The 20,845-nt window shown below is 31.1% G+C and overlaps 1 protein-coding gene across 1 annotated transcript; it reads right to left on the bottom strand.

Annotated features, from left to right (window-relative positions):
- Positions 1 to 15,058: 15,058 nt before the first annotated feature.
- Positions 15,059 to 18,993, bottom strand: LOC129874940 (ankyrin repeat-containing protein ITN1-like). Its single transcript, XM_055950334.1, has 3 exons — positions 18,909 to 18,993; positions 17,598 to 18,428; positions 15,059 to 16,575 (listed from the first exon to the last, which is right to left on the bottom strand). Exons 2-3 carry the CDS (start codon positions 18,306 to 18,308, stop codon positions 15,280 to 15,282), a joined length of 2,007 nt encoding a protein of 668 aa, XP_055806309.1. The 5' UTR covers positions 18,309 to 18,428; positions 18,909 to 18,993; the 3' UTR covers positions 15,059 to 15,279.
- Between the last annotated feature and the right edge of the window lie 1,852 nt (positions 18,994 to 20,845).

Here is a 20,845-nt window from a genome sequence, read left to right as displayed (position 1 = left end):
TTTATACTGTCTTACTACATGTTCATGGGGAAATTTAATAGTTCGACTGATATTTGACGGACTTAACCTTAGCCAAAAGGATGAGAAATGGTATATAATTATGACTACAATTTACTCACAACAGTATGTTAATTTACACCAAACTAATAGATTTTTATAATAGGTATTTGCAGATATATACGCTCTTTCACTTAACCACGGCTAAATATTACTACATATGATAACCTTATCTGACTAATAAACTATCAAAAGGAAAATGACAACTCATCCTAATTGGGATAATAAGTCAGACAGAAATGATAAAAGCTTACATAAATATTTCTTCCATGAAGCTCACTTATTATGAAAAGTTAATAGAAGATACAAATATGCGCCGTATCTTCTTCTGACCTTCAACTGTAAAGTAAATTGAAATATATCTACGGACATATTTGGATTGATTTATTTTAAATTGCTTGGCTTTTTAAATATTTTTTTTAGCCTTAAAAAAGTACTTTTTGTGTTTTTTTAAATACTTTCAAAACTAAAAAAAACAAAAAACTTAAAAACTAAAAATTAATTAAATCCAAACACCCACTTTTAATCTTTTGGCATTACTTTCGTATCAATTACCATTATCTATTTCTGATAGTCAACTTTTAAGTGTTTGTCGTATACACGATATCCTACCTCTACATTTATTAATTAAATGAAAGAATGCTTCATGCTCAAGCCTTTTATTTTATCCTTAACATCGCATTACTATTGATTTTAAGGTAGTATTTCCCTTAAACTGACTTTAAAGAAAATTTAATTATTATAATAAAATATTGTATTACTTACAATATACTCAATTAGTTTCGTTTTTTCTTTGAATTTGACTAAAGATATAACTTTTTAGTGGTGATGATGACATCTAAATTCAAAGCATACGAATTTTAAAGTAGACTCAAAATGTACACACATGACGGCATTAAAGTTGGCATTTTTGATAATTCAACATGTGCTTCTTGTTGACTTCCTATTTCTTTGAAGATAGTTTATTTGACGTAATAACTCCCTGGAATAAGGGCAACTAAATAAGATATTTTGTTTTTCCCACTTTCAGGAGATGTGATTTTTGCAGTTGATTATAAAAATTATTTTAACAATATGATCACCTTTATTGGAGAAGCGTATTTTAAAAAATATATAAGATTCGTAAAATAAAATACACGATAGTATAACTTTTTCATGGGATAATATTGTTTATTCCCATAACTATTAATATAAGGGCTCGAATCCGGGACATCTCATTAAGAATAAAGCAATCTCATTACTGTACCAAAATTCATGTTGATCTTGTATTGTATAACTAAGCACACCTGATGTTTAAGTATTTAAAATATGTGTTATTATATATGAAATATGTAATGCTTAGACCGTTTGTAGAATTATATATATTGCCTTCAGATATGAAATGACATCACAAACTTAACATAAAATTTGAGTGATTAAATGATGTGACGGTCACTATTTTGTGAAAATTGATAGAAAGAACGATCAAAAGTGCATATTTTTAAATAATTGAAGGTTCAATAAATTTAACGAGATATTACATGGACTAAACTCCGAGCTTGCCGATATTTAAGGGACCAAAAACACAATCTCCCTTCTTCCATTGCTATTTTGCTTATTCATATTAGGTAGCAATTTTATATGGTCAACTTCTAAAGTCGAAATCTAAAAGAAAAGAGGGTGTAGTATGAAACATAAATGTGGAAAATTGCGTGCGTCCATACTCTATAGGTTGAATTTTCCTAGAAGTTGCATTTACAAATAATGGCTTACGTTTGGGTTGCAGTTGCTTTTTTATTTTGTATAATATTAGGTAAAATCTTGAATTAGGCAAATCAATAATATAATATTTAAAAGTAATTTTTTATTTTCTTTCTCCATATCTCCAAGTGTACTTCAAAAAAACCCAACCAAATTCATTCAGATTGACAGCCGACTTCAGAAAAAAAAATGTTTTTAATAGATGGTTTGAAAGGAGTTCAATTAAATTTCTTTATCAAACAATTATTACATGTGTAAATAGGGTAAAAAGAACATTGTAAATATATAAATAATTGAATCCATGTATATAAGAAAGATTTTTCATGTAACAATAAAGGTGACTTAAATGAAGTTTTGCGATGCATATGCAATGTGTAGGTGTCATAACATTCATGCATTTGATTCAAATTATCAGAATTTCTGATTTCACTAATTAATATTTTGGTTGGGGTGCATTTTTATATTTAGTTTTAGAACAAATAGTTTTGCGAAAGTTTTGCTTGAAATAACGAATAATAGTTTAAAATGCTCTTAAATTATATCTAATTGAATAAATATGTCATCTGTTAATAGTTTGATCTGAAAATATGTTTTTTGACAATACTTTGATTCAAAAATACATTTACAAAACTACAATTAACACTTTGGTAAAAAATGATCATATTGCTGCTACTTTTGGATTAAAAATATCCTTTTCCTAATAACATATTGTTTTTTATTTTTTGAGTAACTGGTAAAGTTGATGTCATGTGACCAGAAGGTCATGGGTTCAAGCCTTGGAAACAGCCTCTGGCAGAAATGCAAGGTAAGGCTGCGTACAATAGATCCTTGTGGTCAGGCCCTTCCCCAGACCCCGCGCATAACGAGAGCTTTAGTGCATCGGACTACCCTTTATTTTTTGAAACACATTTTGTTAATTGCATTTATGTTCATGAAAAATTAATAACGGAAATTGACTAAGAAAACACCAAAGGGGCCGAAATAACACTTTCCCGGAAAGGCAATGTCCACTGGGAGCTCCGTTAGGTCCAAAGTTGTATACCATTGCTATTCATTTATTTGTCTTATTTTTTATTTAATATGCTCAAAGAGAATAATTTTTTTCCTTTTAATAATTATTTAATCTTAACTTATAAATGACATATTTTTAATTTATAAATATAAAAATTTTTAAATTTTGTGTCGAGTATAAATAAATTGAAACAGTGAAAATATAATTTTTGGCTTTTAAAAAAGTAAATTATTGAGTACCAGCACAAATGAATTTAGACTAGTCAAAGTCAAGATAACGTGATAACGCCAAAATTAACTTTAGACTAGAGGAATTGTCTTATCAAAGATATTGACAGCAGCCCTGCCCGAAATATACGCCTATTTTGACTTTTTTTATAATTTGCTTCGTCATTTCTACAGTTAACAAAAACATTTATAATAAGTTATTACTCATTGTAGGGCAATTTGAACGAATAAGAAAGAAAGCAATTTGATTGTATGTATTAACTATGTTTGACGTCATTTCCATGTTCCTCTATTATATCGTTGACAGATCAGTGTGAGTGTAGCAAACGGCTTCATATTTTTATTTTATCTACTTGTCTCATTCTTGATACTACTCTGGTATAACTAGTTATAATTTTTTTTAAAACAAAAAAATAGAAGAGAGAAAATAAAGAAATATGAAAAATGTAGGCTTTGAGATTAGTGTGAGGAAATTTCACAAATGGTTTTGTTATGGATATTTTTATTTGTATAATTTGTTGTAAATATACAAATAGGAAAATAATATATAAAATTTGTATTTATAAATTTAGGAAAATTTTGGGTTTATAAAATTAGGAACCAAATTATACAAATTATGAATTTATACAATTAAGAGTCGAGTTATACAAATTATGAATGTGGGCCATGTAATTATGATTTTATAAGTTAATAAAAAATAATAATTTAATTAAACTATAGTTATATTAACTAATTAATTAATTTATATTTATTTATCCATGTAATTTTTCCTTTTTGGTTTGATATATCCTTAAACAAGTACAAGGTGTTGGTGAAATTATAAGATTACAAATTACAATTAAAAAATAAAATGAAGAAATTAACTTCACTTCTTGGCTGAGGCGCGGATATCTCGCTCTCTTTAAGGAGATTCAAGCCCACTGCAGTAAATCGTTTCACTGGTCCAGCAGTAGTCCTCTTGACTTGTCCCCTCCAGGATACAACAGCCTTATCACAAAAATGTAACTCAACAAACTCTGGACAAGAGTTGAGTTTAAAGCTCTACACAAAGAACACCTCCCTTCAACTAATAAGAACTCTCTTTTTTATATAAACTTAACTCTCTCAATTTTTTTTCATCTTATTCTTTTCTTGCCTTTCAAAACAAAGAAGACCTCTCTATTTATAGGAGAGAAAATCATACAAAGATGAAAAAATAATAGAATGCCATCATTATCATCATTTAGTGTACCATTATGATTTAGTGCACCATTATGATTTAGTGCACCACTTATTAGTGATAATTAAATTAAAAATACATAATAATATGATTTAGTGCACCACTTATTAGTGATAATTAAATTAAAAATACATAATGGAATGATTTAGTCTTGCACTAAATAAAGATGATAATGAAAGACATTTTTATGCACTAAAGAAAGAATAATAAAGATGACATTAAATGTCATCAATGGACAATTGCTAAAATTGCAATTTAATAAAATGTTAAAATGTTCACACACTAACAATCCCCCACTCATTTTAATATTGTATAAGAGAGTTTATCAGCTGAAGGAAGATTACTATACATAATGAAGGTGTGCTCTGCATTGAACCTCCACTTAGTGAAACAATAACTTTTACTCCAGAGTCGTAGTGGTCTCAGACTTGAACTATGACTGCTTAAGGGACATAAAATATTACTGCTCACACATAGTAATCAAGGTATTGTCACGAGCTTTATAAGCCAGCACATTACGGCCTTGTGCTATCCCGGTTTTATGAGTGCTTTTGAGAATAAGTCTAATTCTCATAGGAAGCGGCCTACTTCCATACTCACATAGGTGAAATCTATCAAGAGTGCTCCTGTAAATTTAACACTCCACCCATACGGGCTACAGATTTTCATTAAGAGTTTTTTAAACTCAACCTCCTCAATTCACTACAAGAAACAATGCACTCACATCATAGGGAGGGAATAAAAATAGTGCATTTTTTTCACAACAAGTCATCATATGATTCGTTTTTCCCATTAAACCTGGTTATAGGATCTCTAGTCTCCAAGTTGGGTTTCCTCATATATGACTCATGTATTTATAGGCTTCAATCCCATCCCCCTCGATGTGTTCCAGACCTTTTCTCTTGTTAAGGCCTTAGTAAGAGGATCTGCAAGATTTTCACAAGATTTGACATAATCAACATTAATGGTACCACTTGTCAAATATGATCTTACATTACTGTGTTTCCTCCTTATAGGTCTGGATTTACCGTTGTAATAACGATTTTGAACTCTACCAATTGCTGCAGTGCTATCACAATGAATTAAAATTGGAGGAATTGGTTTTTCAAAATAAGGTATTTGAAATAATAAATCTCTTAACCAATTCGCTTCCTCACTAGCTGAAGCTAAAGCAATTAGTTCAGCCTCCATGGTAGAGTTAGCAATTATAGTTTGTTTTTTTGATTTCCAACAAACAGCACCACCACCCAATGTAAAAATGTAACCAGTGGTAGAACAGGAATCACCTGCTAGAGTGTTCCAATCTGCATCAGAAAAGCCTTCAATTACAGCAGGATATTTTTTATAGAACAAACCACAAGTTTTTGTTCCAATTAAATATCTCATAACTCTTGTTATAGCATGCCAATGTTCATTACCTGGCTTGCTAGTAAACCTGCTAAGTACTCCTACTGCATATGCAATATCAGGCCTAGTGCAATCAGTCACATATCTCAAACTTCCAATTACGCTAGCATATTCCTTTTGATTTATCACATCAATTTCACTTTGAACAGGAAACAAGTGTACACTTGAATCAAAAGGAGTTAAAATATGCTTGCAATCAAGAAAGTTATATTTTTTTAAAATTTTCTCAACATAATGTGACTGGTCAAGGAAAATTCCATCACATGTTCTAGTAATTTTTATTCCCAGAATAAAATTTGCCTCACCAAGATCTTTCATATCAAAATGGCTTCTAAGAATGTTCTTAGTATTATCAATAACATTCATATTCGAGCCAAAGATCAATAAATCATCAACATATAGGCAAATAATAACATGTGTATTATTCCAAGACTTATGATATATGCACTTATCACACTCATTTATTTTAAAATCATTTTCAATCATGCAGGAATCAAACTTTTCATGCCATTGCTTTGGTGCCTGTTTCAAGCCATATAGGGATTTAGTAAGTTTACATACTTTGCTTTCTTGGCCTGCTTCAACAAAACCTTCAGGTTGTTCCATATAAATTTCTTCATTAAGTTCTCCATTTAAAAAAGCAGTTTTTACATCCATTTGATGAATATGCAAATCAAAAATTGCAGCCATAGCAATTAAAAGTCTAATGGATGTAATTCTTGTAACCGGAGAAAAAGTATCAAAAAACTCTAGGCCTTCTAGTTGCTTAAACCCTTTAGCAACTAGTCTAGCCTTATATTTATCGATTGATCCATCTGGTTTTAACTTTTTTCGTAAGACCCATTTGCAACCAATTGTTTTACAACCTGGTGGTAAATCAACTAACTTCCAAGTTTTATTAGAAATTAGTGATTTCATTTCATCATTTACAGCCTCTTTCCAAAAAATAGAATCATACGAAGATAAAGCTTCTTGTAAAGTGAAAGGGTCATCTCCAACATTAAAAACATAAAAATCAGGCCCAAAATCTTTTTCTACTCTAGCTCTTTTACTTCTTCTTAACTCAAAATCATCAATTTCTTTATTTTTTAAAATGGAAGAAGAAGAACTAGGTAGTGATAAAATATTTTGTTCAATTCTTTGACCCCCACTATTTTTAGAATCAAAAGGAAATTTATTTTCATGAAAAATAGCATCACCTGATTCTATTACAATATTATCTTCAAGATTAAAAAATTTATAGGCTGTACTATTTGAAGCATAACCAAGAAAAGCACAAGTAGTAACTTTCTTACCCAATTTATTAACTTTGGGATCCATTAGCCTCACAAAGGCTAGACAACCCCAAACTCTTAGATATCCCAATTTTGGCTTATGACCTTTCCACAACTCAAAAGGTGTTAGTTTAGTCTTTTTATGAGGCACTCGATTTAACACATAACACGCAGTCAAAATAGCTTCACCCCAAAAATTCAAAGGTGCATTTGACTCAATAAGCATAGCATTAGTCAATTCAACCAAAGTTCTATTTTTCCTTTCCGCTACATCATTAGATGAAGGTGAATAAGGAGGAGTAGTTTCATGAATTATTCCCAATGATTTAACAAAAGAATTAAACTCATTTGACTCATATTCACGACCTCTATCACTTCTAATTCTTTTTATTTTCTTTCCAAACTGATTTTCAACCTCATGGAGAAAAAATTTAAAATTTTCAAAAGCATCACTTTTATTTTTCATTAAGTAACATATGTAAACTTAGAAAAATCATCAATGAAAGTGATTAAATATTTATTTCCTCCACGAGTTAAAATTCCTCCAAGTTCACAAATATCAGTGTGAACTAATTCTAATAAATCAGTTTTTCTTTCAACTTTAAAATGAGGCCTTTTAGTGATTTTTGCTTTACTACAAGCTTCACACTTTTCAAAATTCTTTTTAATCACTGGGATTAATTCTAAATTACTCATGATTCCAACATAACGATCATTAATATGACACAAACGAGCATGCCAAAAATTAGTAGAAGAAAGCATGTAAACAGAAGTAGAAATTTTATTCATTTCAACATTCAGTTTAAACATCCCATCACAAGCATACCCCTTTCCCACAAAAATACCTTTTTTCACAATTACATATTGATCAGATTCAATAATTTGTTTAAAGCCTGCTTTATTAAGAAGAAAACTAGACATCAAGTTTTTTCTCATGGAAGGAGTATAAAGTACACCTTTCAAAGTTAATATCCTTCCAGAGGTAAAACACAATTCGACATCTCCCGTTCCAAGCACTTGAGTAGTATGAGAATCACCGAGCATGATGGTTTTGGGCTCTCCAAAAGGAGTATATTTTTTAAACCAATCTTTGTCATAACAGACATGACGGTTTGCACCAGAATCAGCCCACCATCCATCAACATTCTCAACCATGTTTATGTCTGTAATCATTGCCACAAAAGGTTCTTCGGTAACGTTTGCCTGAGGTATAGGACCACGTTTCCGGTATCTGCAAAATCGAGCAATATGCCCACTCTTGCCACAGACAAAGCACGGTCCTTTATCATAAACTTGTTGATTTTGTGCTTGGCTATTTTCACCATTATTTTTCTTGGGAAGTCTACCATTATTTTTCTTGAACTTTTTCTTCTTAGGCTTCAAAGAGGTATTTTTGTTAGATTCAGGAGTAATTTATTTTGAAGTAACTAAATTTACCTTCGTTGTGATGTTGCTCTCTTCATTTTGTAAAAGTGCATCTTGGCCCCTTGCCTCCTCTTCCATGCGGATTTTCATGATCAAAGTCTCAAGAGAGGTTTCCTTTTGTTTGTGGCGCATAGTTTTTTGAAACTCCTTCCATGAAGGTGGAAGTTTGTATATTATGCCACAAACAATAAGGTTGTCTCCAATTTTGACTTCCTCGGACCTGAGCTCTCCAACGATCATTATAAAATCTTGAGCTTGGTCTATCACTGATTTATCATCCACCATTTGGAAACGAAAAAATCGACTAGCAGCATATTTTTTCGCTCCAGCTTCTTCGGTATCATATTTACTCTGCAATGCTTTCCATATTTTCTTTGCACTAGAGTAAGTTCTATCATAATAATCATAAAAATTATCAGATAGACAATTCAGAATATAATACCGACACTTGTAGGAATCATTATTGTACTTTTCCACTTTCTCTTGATGAGAAATAAGTTCATCATTATCCATGGAGAGGATGTCAACTTTATTAGGATTTTTTTGAGTTAACACATATGAAACATTGAGAAGACTTAAGTAGAAAAGTACTTTATCCTTCCATCTCTTGAAATGATTACCATTAAACCGAAATGGTTTGTTTAGATCTCCCATCTTGATATCCGCGGATTTTTCAATTGTAGCCATATTGAATCTCCTTAAAATTGTTGGTGAAATTATAAGATTACAAATTACAATTAAAAAATAAAATGAAGAAATTAACTTCACTTCTTGGCTGAGGCGCGGATATCTCGCTCTCTTTAAGGAGATTCAAGCCCACTGCAGTAAATCGTTTCACTGGTCCAGCAGTAGTCCTCTTGACTTGTCCCCTTCAGGATACAACAGCCTTATCACAAAAATGTAACTCAACAAACTCTGGACAAGAGTTGAGTTTAAAGCTCTACACAAAGAACACCTCCCTTCAACTAATAAGAACTCTCTTTTTTATATAAACTTAACTCTCTCAATTTTTTCTCATCTTATTCTTTTCTTGCCTTTCAAAACAAAGAAGACCTCTCTATTTATAGGAGAGAAAATCATACAAAGATGAAAAAATAATAGAATGCCATCATTATCATCATTTAGTGTACCATTATGATTTAGTGCACCATTATGATTTAGTGCACCACTTATTAGTGATAATTAAATTAAAAATACATAATAATATGATTTAGTGCACCACTTATTAGTGATAATTAAATTAAAAATACATAATGGAATGATTTAGTCTTGCACTAAATAAAGATGATAATGAAAGACATTTTTATGCACTAAAGAAAGAATAATAAAGATGACATTAAATGTCATCAATGGACAATTGCTAAAATTGCAATTTAATAAAATGTTAAAATGTTCACACACTAACACAAGGTGGTAGGTATTAAGAGCAGACCGGCAGGGCTAGAGGTATTAGGTGTACATTTAAACCTTCTTCACTAGTAAATAAATATATATTTACTAGTAAATTTTTATTATTCCTTTTTTGAAGTAATAGATATTACTCCCTTCTCTTTCCCAATTTATTTATTGTTATCAGATTTTGAGAGTTAAATTTTTTAATTTTGATTGTAAATTTAGACATATATAGAATTTTTAAGTTTTTTTGAAATAAAATTATATATTTAGAAATTACAAAAAAGTACGATAAGTCAAAAAAATTGAATTTTAAAATATTTAAAAGACATATAGAATAATTTTTTTTTGTTTAACTCTTAAAATGTGAATATCAACAACAACAATAATAAGTTTCATAAGTGGGATCTGGAGACGATAGTGTGGGCACACCTTATCCCTACCATAAACAAATAGAGAGATTATTTTCTATGGATCATCAACTCAAGAAAAGCAAAACCTAGCACTAACAACAAGAAGATAAAGAAGAAAACTGAAGCAAAAGAAACAATTACCATTTAGAAATAGAAAATTAAGAATAAGAAATATGATAAAGAAAAACAAAACGCGCAACCCAGTCACGTAGGAATTAAGTAGTACAAAGGAGGCTCACAAATCACAATTGTGGACTTTTAAAACTTGTTAGTCTTCCCTGGAGTCAACTAAGAATTTTCCATGAAACTTAGATAAGCTTAGACGCAACTTAATCACAGAATTTTACTCTGCAATTGATTCGCTTAGAAAAAATTGTAATACAATCTTTTCTACATTGTTTCTAAATTCTAAAAGTAGTGCAAATAATACAATTTCTCTAAATTCCATTCACATTGTCACATTCAACAGTTTGCAATATTCTAATAATCAAAAGATCATAAATATATACTCTACAATAATTTGCCTAAATTTTAAATACTTGCCTTCAAACTATAAATAATATATTACGTGTATCACAACTGCATTTTTCCAGACAAAGATAATGGCAAATTTTAACTTTGACATTTTAGGTCCAAGTCAAACGTTTGCAGTATCGCGTAACTAAGACATTCGTTTTCATTAAGATTCAAACGTCTGAATCTGAATAAACATTTGAATATTAAGATGTCCATTAAGATCTAGATGACTAGATCCGAATATACATATGAATATTAAGATGTAGTTTCTACATCTGAACACCGAATGATTAAGATTGTTTGTTTTCAATATCTAAATGTGCATATGAAATTAAATATTATATTCAAATAGAAGAGATCATACTTTTAAGAGGAACATCAAACCTTTTTTATAGCAAAATGAAGAAAAAAATTATTAAATAATATTAGCATTTATGTACTCATTCCACTCATTATTAGACATCAGAATAGTATTAGTTGTTGGATCATAAATATTGCCAGCCTTTTTAGTTATTGAAAACCAAGCTTGATATTTTTCTTTTAGATAATCATAACAATTAATAATAAAGCCATAAGAGGTTTCCATAACTATTTTAACCTTATTCCATGAGTCTGACTTCAAACTACTTTCAAGTCTCCCTCTTAAGGATATTTCTCGAATACAATTTTCTAAAAAAGTCTTATCTATCTTTAAATTCTTCCAAATCACTCTTGAATTTTTGCTAGATTGTTCCATAGCTAAAATATAATATATAATAAATATAACATATGCAATAAAAAATAATTAAATAAAGACAATCAAGATGATTAAAAAGATCAAAAACGAAGAAAAAAATCTTCATAAAGCAAAAACTAATCTAGTTGTAGTATGTTATTGTATTTCTTCTTTTTACTAATCTCTGATTCACATGTATTGGGAGATTAAAATATAATATTAATAATAATATATCTAGTGTAATCTCACAAGTGACTTTGATCATACCAGAGCGAGTTTGAGAGTTTGAAGATTAAAGAGTCTCAATAAAATTAGTGGCATGAAATAAATTCTAATAAAAGACCTCAAGTATATACATAGTTCAATAATAATAATATATCTAGTTTAATCTCACGGAGAGTTTAATCATACAAAGTCTTAATAAAATTAGAGGCCTAAAATAAAATTTTAATAAAACACCTCAAGTATGTACATAATTCAACAACGATAATATATGTAGTGTAATCTCAAAAGTGAATTTGATAATCAAAGAGTCACAATAAAATTAATGGCCTAAGACCGAATTCTAATAAGAAACCTCAAATATGTATATATAGTTATTGTTTTTAATCATAGTTAGTGTTTTTTCACTCAGAAACCTTAATAAACATCAATACACCAAAAATATTATTGCAACAAGAGTTCTTGACAAACATCAATACACCCTATAAAAATTGTTAATATTAAAGAAATACTTGTAAAGATTATGAAAACTTACCAGTTTAAAGGAAGAAATTGGTGTTTGATTGAGAAAAAAGAGGAAGAAAATTTGTAGCACTGAGAGCAAAGTCGTGCAAAGAAGGAGAGAGCCAAGGCACATTATTTTTTATGACGTTTTAATAGCTCTGAATGTTGTTAAGACACTCCTACAGATCTGATTCGTTCAGATCCATTAAGAGGCTTTTTAAACAAAAAGAAACAAATGGACTTAATGGGCTGAGTCTGAATGTTTCAGATTTAGACCTAAAATCAAACGCACTTAATGAGTTGAATATGAATGATTAAGATTTAGACCTCCATTAAGTGCAAACAAATGAAGCCTAAATATCTTGTATTGATATCTATTTTTTTTTAATTTTAAGGACAATTTCGATCATTTAGAATTTTTTTTAATAATAACCTGCTTGAAATTAGTTTGTAAATATGAAATCCTATAAACTAAATTTACTAGAGAACGAAATCCTATTTCTTTGGAATTGACTATCAAGATAAACAAAAAACATAGTTCAGCCCAAATATTTAGCCCATTTATCAGAGGACCTTCTTTTACGCCCTCAACCGTAAGGGAAACTTACGTACATGTATACTTCGGCCATCTAGTTTACCAACATGATCAATTATACGTTATCTATTTATTTCGACCGTATATGTTGGGTATAGGCATGCATAGAATATGTATTTTGATATAAATTATATATTACCTATATAGCCAGGGGCAGATTTATGTGGAGCCCAGGGAATTCACCCGAACTTCCTTTGTCGAAAAGTTACACTATATATACAAGGTCAAATTTTGATTTTATGAGTACATATATTAAAATGAACCCCTTGAGAACAAGTGAGAAGCTTAGCTTAGTGGATCAAGTCTCACGCACAATAAGTTTTTTCCCCTTTTAAATGCTTTGGAAAATGGAAAGTCTCATAGTAAAGACTTAGAGCCTGTTTGGATAGACTTATTTTAAGTAACTTCTAAGTTGAAAAACTGCTTACGCTTATAAGTAACTTATAAGTCAATCCAAACGGACTATTAGTTGGGCTCAATTTTGGGCTTGAATCTTTTGTTTTGGGAAATTTTCGCATATAGCCACTCCAAAATACTTTAATTATGCTCTGTAGCTATAGTTTGCTAATTACAATTTGTAGTTATAGTTATAGCAGCGTTTGTATAATTCGCATAATATTTGTATATGTTTGTATAATTCGCTATACAATTCGCAGTTTTTGTATAACATTTGTATATTTTACTATAAAATTCATGCATAATGTTTATATAATTCGCTATACAATTTGTAGTGTTTGTATATTTTCCTATACAATTTGATTCGCGCACAACGTTTGTATAAATCGCGCGAATTATACAAAAGTCAAACTGTAATTACAGTTAGATGTTTGCCGCGAGCCATAATCAATTCAAACTATAGTTATATAAGCTAATTAACTAATATATATTTGTTTATCCACATAATTTTCTCTTTATTTTTTAGTCTTCTTATATCTATTATTCATTTTATTTCAACATAACTCTTTTTTTCATGTACAAACTTGAATAAACTCTTTCAAAAAATGAAGAATTATATTAAACTTGAAATTGAGATAGAAATATAATATTTTTTGGAAAAAAAAGGTAAATTAGATGTAAGTAATGAAGAAACTTAAAAATCGTCAATATCCTTTTAACAATATCAATTTAATAGAATTCATGGAGTTTCTTTTCTGTTTTTTCAATTCTATTTTAGAAAAAACTAAATCTATTTGATTTATTCGTTATTTGTCTTTTTTCACAAATGATGATTAACCTAGTAAATTGAAGTATATATGAATTAAAAAAATTGACGATTGATTTATTCGTTATTTGTCTTTTTTCACAAATGATGATTAACCTAGTAAATTGAAGTATATATGAATTAAAAAAATTGACGATGCCAAATATCTTCTAAATATGAATTATAATATTAGTAACTCTATTCTTACACACTTTTAGAGAATCTTGACGATTTTCATAGTAATATGTGATTGAATTGATACTAATTTAATATTTTTAAAAAAGTGCAAAATAAAGTAAAACATTACAAAATAAAATTATAAAAATCACAAAAAAATTTAAGAATGCTCGATGGAGCAGGGTAAAAGTAGGAAGAAATACTTAGTGCGGTATGATAAAATAAGTTAAATTTAACGGATTAAAGTAAATATTTTTCTTCCCTATCTCGCTCCCTTTTTCATCCTTTAATTTTCACGTGCTTTAGGATTTAACTTATGTAATATAACCGATCCACTAAAAAAAAATTTATCAACGTGTTTTGTTCTCAATATCTTTGATTAGTTTGATGTTTACTTTTTTGAACCAATGAAATACCTATGGCTGCTTGTACAAAGAACATGCTGAGGACCTACTACATGTACCGCACACTTGCATTACTATCTGAGCTTCTTCTGTATTCTTTGAACTCCTGAATAAAAATTCTGGTTCAATCCACTGTATACGGCATATTTTGTAAACTAGATTGTCAAAAAGATAATTTTTTCCTTATTTTAATGAACATAAAGCAAACCAAAAAGTGGGTGATTTACGAGAATGGCCTCAAAGGTGGATGGTGTTGAACTTTTGACGGCTGGCTAGGCAAAAACTTCAAATTTAACAAGTCTACGAAGGTTTGCCACGGAGCAAGCAGAGGTCAAAAAAGTTCAAAACCACATATTTTCAAGGTCATTGACACTTCAATCTTAAGGATTGACAACACTGTTAGTTTCAGTAATGACATAATCTCGTAAACTTTCTGCTTAAACTCACTAAAAGCATATTTTATTATACATCCTTCTTCAAGGAAAACTTGCACGCAACTAAAACTAAGAAAGCTTGACAAATTAGTTCCCAAGTTCTTTAAGTTACAACAGACGGAAGTGTTACAAAATGTAAATAAAACATCAAACAAATTTACATTTCTTCTACTTCTTGGAAATCTTAGTAGGCTATTAAACTATGGGGGCATGTAGATGAGTTGAACTAAGAGCTCACTTGACCTGCCAAATTATTGGAGTCCATTGTATGAGCCATCACCATCATTTCCATTTCTGATTATATAGACCAGAATTCCTTCGGATCTTAAACTGCAATCTAGAAGATCAGGCCGTGGATAGAACAGAACGCTCGTAAATTTCATATGGCCTCAGCTCACTTGAAGTGGCTTTGACAGTTTGTTCTGAAGCACCAAAACACAAGTACTGGTTCACCAAACTCTTGTTTCCTGTGATTTGTTTGTATATCGAATCTGATGATTTTGCTCGTACGTGATTAGAAGAAGAAGGTTTAGCAAGCTCATTCTCAATTTGGGTGGCCTTTTGTTGGTCCAACGAAGTGTGTGAAGACACCGATGATATTGAGAATGAACTAGAGCAAGATGATCTACGACGGACATTAAGATGTGGAATGGCCAGCATGACACCATTTACTAGCCCTGAAGCAAGTTTCTTTTTAGCTGTTGGACTTGGAAGGTTACTTCTAACAGAGAGTGTCCGCTTGTTGTTTGGAAGAGAGGACGGCTTGGAGAATCTCTGTCGAAGAGGAACTGGTGCAGCTTCTGAATTTCTAGCAGAACTTTGATCTGCCAATTTCTTGAGCCTCTGAGTATCTCCTTTCCTTATTTTTGGCCAATGGAAAAAGCGTTTCAGCCTTTGTGCAGCATTATTTGCAGAATTGGTTTTACCCTCATTTCTGGGACAATCGTTTTCAGTGTTCACATTGTGTTGACTCTGTTCAGTTGAGGTGCTCAGCTCTGCACTTTCATTGCCATCATGCTCAATGCCCGTGTATAAGAAGATTTCGGTGTCAGAGAATCTGAAGGAAGTGCCAGGACTGCTACCTACATGTTGCATTTTTAAATGGGATGCTACTACTCTCCTTGCTGAATGATCGTGTTGACTAAAAATTCCCCCAGCAGAGATCAACTGTTTTGTGAGGAGTTCCGATGAAGCAGAATGTGGCCTTTGCCTAAGGATATCAAGTGCTGTCATTCCATCCTTATCACGAGTATTGACATTAACAGAGCGGACATTCATTAGTAATTCCACAAGTTCAGAATGAATATTTCCAATGACAGCCAAATGGAGTGCGGTTCTACCATCCTTATTTTCAGCATTAACAATTTCTTCAATGTTGAAGAACTTTCCACAAACTAATTGCTTCATGAGCTGGATTTGATGGTCCAATCTGCGGAAACAAGGAGTTTGGAAACCAGTAATGGCAACATGGAGAAATGTTTCTCCGGCATTGTTTCTCAAATAGACCAATGAGCTTGATGCAACAATTAAAGCTTCAACAACAGCTAATTGGCCCCTAGAAGCAGCAATATGTAATGCAGTGTTGCCTTGATTATCCGTGGAGTTGATAATATCAAAACTTTTTATAAGATGTTGGACGACCTGCAACCATTAACAGAATGATATAAGGCACAAAATAAAATCAGACTGAATTAAGGAACTGCAAAAATACTATCCTAACTGCTAACATTAATATTATCTCTTTCAGATACTTTAGATTTCGAGATCACAACAGTTTACAACATCTAAGCTTGTTCGAGGTAATCTTCAACACGAGAAACATAGAAAAAGGAGGTAACATCAAATCAGAGATCAACCATTTATTACTAGATAATAATAGTATCCAAAAATCCAGCTGATTCATTTTGTTTTTCTGTTTTAAAAAATATAGACGAGTAAATCCTGACCAGAGTATTTCCAAAGTCTCAGATCAGGTGATAAACAAACATCTATGAAAAGAAAAGTTAATTATCTCACCTCTTAAGTATAGATCAAGTACACAATCAAATATCTCAGTTATATTCCCATCTCAAATTAGAAGTGGGCAAGCTATGGAAAGTTTGCAAAGAGATTCTGAACAGGAGAACTTTTTAACGTAGACATTATCTAAGACTTGAGAAACAAGCGAAAACAGATGATTAGCAAAGTTCTACCACATTCTGCTAACCTCCAATAGCTAGTACAAGAGCCTCATACAGCCAGTACTCAGTAGTAGAAAAATGCTGGCTGAGAAAGAAATTGCTTTAGATTAATTGACATGTAGACCTCTAAATTTAATATCCGATTCTTCTCATAGATATATGATGAACAAAAGAACAAACTTACAAGTACCAAACCCTTGATTCAAACGCTAGCATAAAGTCATAGCAAGCCCAATAGCTACTTGTACTAGAAAAACAAGCGAGCATAACTCCTCCTAAACAAGTAAAATATATTGACGTGGGGAGGAATGTATTTACTAGTTATATCATCCGCAATTGATTGAATCCCAATACATTCTTCGAACCAATCATTAGACGTTCTTGGCAACTAGAATGCACCTAGACTCAAAGAGGTCTCCAAAATGCTCAAACTGGTAAACAAACAATGCAAAAGGCTCAAACTGGTAAGCAAGCAAGTCATACCTCAACCTGCCCCTTGCCAGCAGCTGCATGCAAGGGTGTTGCACCCTGAATGTCTCTATAAGCTAAGATATCATCACAGCAGTCAGCAAGAAGCTCCTTCAGTACCTGCAGATTACCTCCTCTAGCAGCAGCATGAATTGCTCTATTCATCATTTCCCACTTATAAGCAGATGGAACCTCACCAATGTGTTTATCCATCTCACCACCATCGCGTGGCAGAAACCTCGGAGTGATAGCAAAATCAAACAGAACCTTAAAAAGATCACAACTTTTACTCCTAGCAGCAGCATATAATACATCAGTGACACCATATTCCCCTTCTCCAAACACAAGAAGTGGGTTTCTTTCAAGCAATTCTTGAACAAAAGCCAGGTCTCCAGCAGAGGCAGCAGTATATAAAAGCCACCCACCATAGCCAGCTTTAAGAAGTGAATTTTTCCCTTTCTTGGTGTCACATTCAAGCATCAATTTTCTTGCAACTTGAGAGCGGCATCTAGCCACATCATCAAACTGTTCTTCATCATCCCAAACAGACTCAAGCCTCCGAATCCTACGCAGTGAAGTGAGCTTAATAAGGTGATTTCCGTCTAATCGAAGAAGCTCACGGACCAAATCATAATGACCATTAGCAGCTGCATAATCAATTGGTGAAGCATACCACCATTGATCTCCTGTGCTTTCCCACCGAAGAGGAAAATACGTTGGAGGCATTTTAACAAATAGATTATGAGTATACAGAGAACTTGAGCAACAAAGCTCAAATTTTTCCAAGTGAATTTTTTTTTACCAAACCGCTCTTTTCAACCACTTCCAGAGGGAAAATTAAAGATTCTGCAACAAGAAAACTTCACAGTTAACAACCGCAAAGAGATAGGAATGAATGACATAAAGTAACTTGACCCACAAAACATCTACACTTAAAGATAATAATCCCTACTGTGATACTAAAAATAGCTTGTGCATACATAATATTATATATAATCTTTGTATATCGGCCAGAAAAATATGTACTCAAAAGAGAAGAATTAATATATACTCAAACAAGTGTAGAGATATTACTCAAATAATAAGTCATGTTAAAGCTTAGAGTAGACACAATAATCAATAGTTGAAGTACCTTCAAGGATACTGAAATAACAACTAAACAATCAAAGAAAATGGTACAAAAATGTGAAGAATGACAGGAGAAACACATGGAAAAACATGATTTAGTTATAAAAAAGAGAAGACAAAACCAGAAAAGATTGATACTGATGAGAGAGAAGAAAGATTGAGCCCATCATTTGTCTACTAAAAAGGAAATTTGCTTACCACTAAGAAATGGCTTCTTACAATCAAAATGTTCAGAGAGAAGAGAGATTCATGTATTTATGTACACCTAATTTTTGTATATCACATCAAATAATTTACATTAAACGTCATAAATTAAATTAAAATGCATATAATTTAATGAGATGATATATGTTAACTTTTATGTTTATTAATTTGATACAAATATTGAATGTGATAGATCTTTTTCAATCGAGTGAAAAAGCTGTTAAATCAGAAACAGCATGCAGAAGTAAAATGAAGGCGCCAAAATTGATTCTGCGGAACTGTGGTAAATTGGTAATATATCCCAAAGTCATGCCCCTTTTTTAACTTCTTCCATGCATGTAATATTTAATATTTATATAAACAAGATTAGTGCAGTAATTAATACAGTAATTAAGATGAGTAAATTTCAAAGATTTCTTTCCAAATTTTACACTCTCTTTCCTTATTTGTCTTCGACATTGATAGTTGCTTTAGTCCAATATACATAAACTATTAAAATGTGACACACTTCTTAAAAAAAATATTTTAAAACAGTAATTAAGGAGTAATTTGTCAATATTACTCTTTAAATTTTTCCCAAACTCTTTTTAAAAAGTTGAGATAGTCATTAGTTAGGATTTAAAAGTAGTTGAAAATCTCATTAAAAGGAATGAAAAATTCTAGAAAAAAAATACATTCTTCAACTTTGAAAAATTTATTTATTTTGGAAAATAAAAAAATGTCAATAATTCTTTTATATTGGACCAAAGGGAGTAGTACATAATTTATATAATCAATGCACTAAAATTGAGCTTGTGGCATTAATTGTTGGATGATCTGTCTTTTTTTTATTTGTGGTCTTTTTTAAAAAAAAAGGTGAATTTTATTTGATTACTAGACAAGGTGACCCATTAACCAAAAGTAGTTTCCCTTTGCATACAAAGTTGATATTAGGTTCTCTTTTACTTTTCTTTTGGGCAAATTTTACGCAGTTAAAATGAATAGGAATCTGTAAATTAACTTTTGGGATAATCACACAGTGAAAGATGATTTATATAGAAAGAAACCTTCGAAAATTCCAATTACACCTCACAATTGCTACTTTTGAACATGAATTAAGTCCAAGATTTGGAATTAAAATCATTATTTCATTTGAAACAGTTAGCTTATTCTCCAATCTAGGAGCGAAACGGTTTATCTTAGGATAGAAATAGCCCCAAATGAATAAGAATTAAGAATCAATGATTCGCTTTGTTGATAATCAATAAGTAATATATAAATGCTTCGATACACTTTGCAATAGTAATTCTTACCATCAACTGATAATACATTAATATGGGAGACATTAACCTGTGAATCTTGATAGCCAAAGTGAGAATTGAGACAAGTGAACAAAGAGAGGGACCAGCAAATAGCAATACCTATCAAAACTCTAAAAAAGAAGAGATATGCCCATGTGAAAAAGCAGCTTTTTAATATAGCTTTTTTCCTGAAGGAAAAAGATACTTATATGGTTCTACAAGTAATAATAATGCATGTGATTGCCCAAAATTTAGCTCAGTGCTTATACTACTTTTTTCCAATTTCAAGTCCTTTTCCGTCCACTGTTGAATTTCACAACTCCTTTTTCCATATGTTCAGTTAGAAAGCAAAATCATAGCATGGAAAAAGAATGGAAAGCAGAACTTAAGGCATGTCCACCATCAAAAGGTTATGTTAGAGCTATGACAACATGTCCAATGTAGTTTCATTAGTGGAATCTGATCAAGAGAATAGAGTGGAGATCAACATCAAAACAGACATTTTTTTGACACAACGTACTAAAACGGATCCTCTCTAAAAACATACACCAAAACAGACACTTTCCTAAAAATGAATGAACTATCTTTTGCGCCATTAATGTCCGTCTTTTTCCCATTTTTGGGCGAACAAGTAACAACAATTCATTATTT

Source organism: Solanum dulcamara, chromosome 11 (genome assembly GCF_947179165.1).
Source record: "Solanum dulcamara chromosome 11, daSolDulc1.2, whole genome shotgun sequence".
Taxonomy (NCBI): domain Eukaryota; kingdom Viridiplantae; phylum Streptophyta; class Magnoliopsida; order Solanales; family Solanaceae; genus Solanum; species Solanum dulcamara.
Note: the sequence above shows the minus strand (reverse complement) of the source record. Positions and strands in the feature narration are given on the sequence as shown.